The following is a 2,013-nucleotide window of genomic DNA, read 5'->3' as shown; positions in this document are numbered from 1 at the left end:
GGGGGGGGAGGGAAGCGAGGCGGGCTTTCCGAAGGCCGCTGAGAGGGGAGAAAAACGGGGCTGGAGGAAGGGCGATGTGGGAAAAGTGTCCCTTCGGAAAAACCGGCATACGGGCCGAAAAAGGGCCCCAAGGCAAAGTGCGCCCGTGGTGAGGGCGGGGAGGGGGGGGGGGAGGAGACGCGCGGGACGCGCAATCCCCCCGGTCTCTGGGCGCGCGCGCGCGCGCGCGTGCATCCACCCGCCATGCGAAGCAACAACGCATGACACGATCGCGCGTGCGTTGGCTTCCCGGATCACGCCCGGGCCACATGCCCTGGCGGCCGGTTCGTTGGCGGCTCGCACGCACGGCAGAGTGCCCCGGTCCCCGCGCCCGGGGCCGGAGGCGGTGGGCGGGCAGAAAAGCGAGATCTTTTGGCCGGGCATCTCCCGGACACGCGTGTCCCGAGGGCGCGATCTGGCATACCTCTCTCCTCCCCCCCCCCTCTTGCTGTGTGCTCCCCTCCCGCCCATTCTCCGATTGCATTTTTCCCCCCTCCGCCTTGAAAGGGCCATCCTTCTCGAGCACACATGTCTGATGCGTGTTGGTTTGGCTTTCCGGCTGGCGACCTGCCGCCCATGCCGGCCCCCAAGGACAGCATCAAGCGCCGGCGGCAGCTCTGGCTGACTTTGTCCGGCGAGTGCGCCATCCTCCGGCGCCTGGTCTACAAGAACAACTACCAGCACAGCAAGTTTCCCCACTACCGATCTTTGCAGAAGGTACGTGCGAGCAAGGCATCGGAGGGTGCCTTTGGTCTTCTCCCTGGCGGATCTTGGTGACTTTGCATTCTGACACCCTCCGCGTCATCTGCCCAGGTTGTGCGGATGTTCCTTCACATTAATGAGCGCGCCCAGGAGACGATTCTCAATCGCGACCTCCCTGCAAAGGGCCTGTCGAGGGCCATCGAGCAATTTGAGTCGGTACGCGCCGAGCCACCTTCCATGGCCGGCCACCCTTTTCATCGGTCACCCTGCCACAAGCTAACGCGCCGGACTTCGCGGCCCCCTACGGTGGGTGCAGTTCTGCGAGGCCATCGAGAATTGTGGAATGTGCGTACTTGGCTCCTTTTCCCTCACGTCGGCCGTCCTCCGTTGCTGGTTTGGGTACTGACCATGATGCTGCTGTCCTACAGGAAGGCCTCTTCCGAGATGCCGATTGAGCACAACTTCGCCCTGGTTGCTCTGGAGTTTGCCTGTCTCGGGCGCGTGCATGTTCTCGCCCAGGTCATCTTGGGCATGCTGCGGTTGGCTCTGGAACGCCCGCCCGCCCCCCAAAGTAATGTCCTTTCCGCGTCCGAGCCGGCCGCTCCCCTCATCAGCGCCCCCACTCCGATCAATGTTCGGGCGTGTCCCTTTTCCAGCGCCCCGGCACCCGGGCCCGACCGAACCGGCGTGCGGGCATGCCCCTTCTCGAGTGGCAAGCCCGGCACTGGGACATCGCCCCCTGTTCCCCCTGTGGCATCTGCCAACAAGATGGCCACGACGCTCCCCACCGCGCGAGTCCCCTCCTCCAAGAAGATCCCTCGATCGGCGGTGGCCCCAGCCGGTGGCACGACCAAGGCCACGGCCAAAATGCCGAAGAAGAGCAAGTCCTCGGAAATTGACAACATCTTCGCCGGGCTCTTCTAATACAGACATCTCCCCCAACGCCATCCCACCATCCGCCTCTTGCTCCGTTTGCTCCCCGGATCCCCCTCCCTCTCCACTTTCTCTCTTTCTCATGCACACACGCACACGCACACGCACACGCACACGCACACGCACGCACACGCACACGCACGCACACGCACACGGACACACGGACACACGGACACACGGACACACGGACACACGGACACACGGACACACGGACACACGGACACACGCACACCCCCGCACACCCGCACACACGCACACACGGACACACGCACACCCCCGCACACCCGCACACCCGCACACCCGCACACACGCACACGCACACGGACACACGGACACACG

At 64.7% G+C, this 2,013-nt stretch overlaps 1 protein-coding gene across 1 annotated transcript; it reads left to right on the top strand.

Annotated features, from left to right (window-relative positions):
- The first annotated feature begins 448 nt into the window (after positions 1-448).
- H696_03696 (hypothetical protein) lies at positions 449-1,688 on the top strand. Its single transcript, XM_009497559.1, has 4 exons — positions 449-756; positions 853-957; positions 1,058-1,086; positions 1,170-1,688. The coding sequence occupies exons 1-4, from the start codon at positions 568-570 to the stop codon at positions 1,663-1,665; spliced, it is 819 nt and encodes a 272-aa protein (XP_009495834.1). The 5' UTR covers positions 449-567; the 3' UTR covers positions 1,666-1,688.
- The last annotated feature ends 325 nt before the right edge of the window (positions 1,689-2,013 follow it).

The sequence above is a fragment of the Fonticula alba genome (genome assembly GCF_000388065.1).
Source record: "Fonticula alba strain ATCC 38817 unplaced genomic scaffold supercont2.6, whole genome shotgun sequence".
Classification (NCBI taxonomy): domain Eukaryota; order Rotosphaerida; family Fonticulaceae; genus Fonticula; species Fonticula alba.
This window is presented reverse-complemented; position numbering and strand designations above follow the sequence as displayed.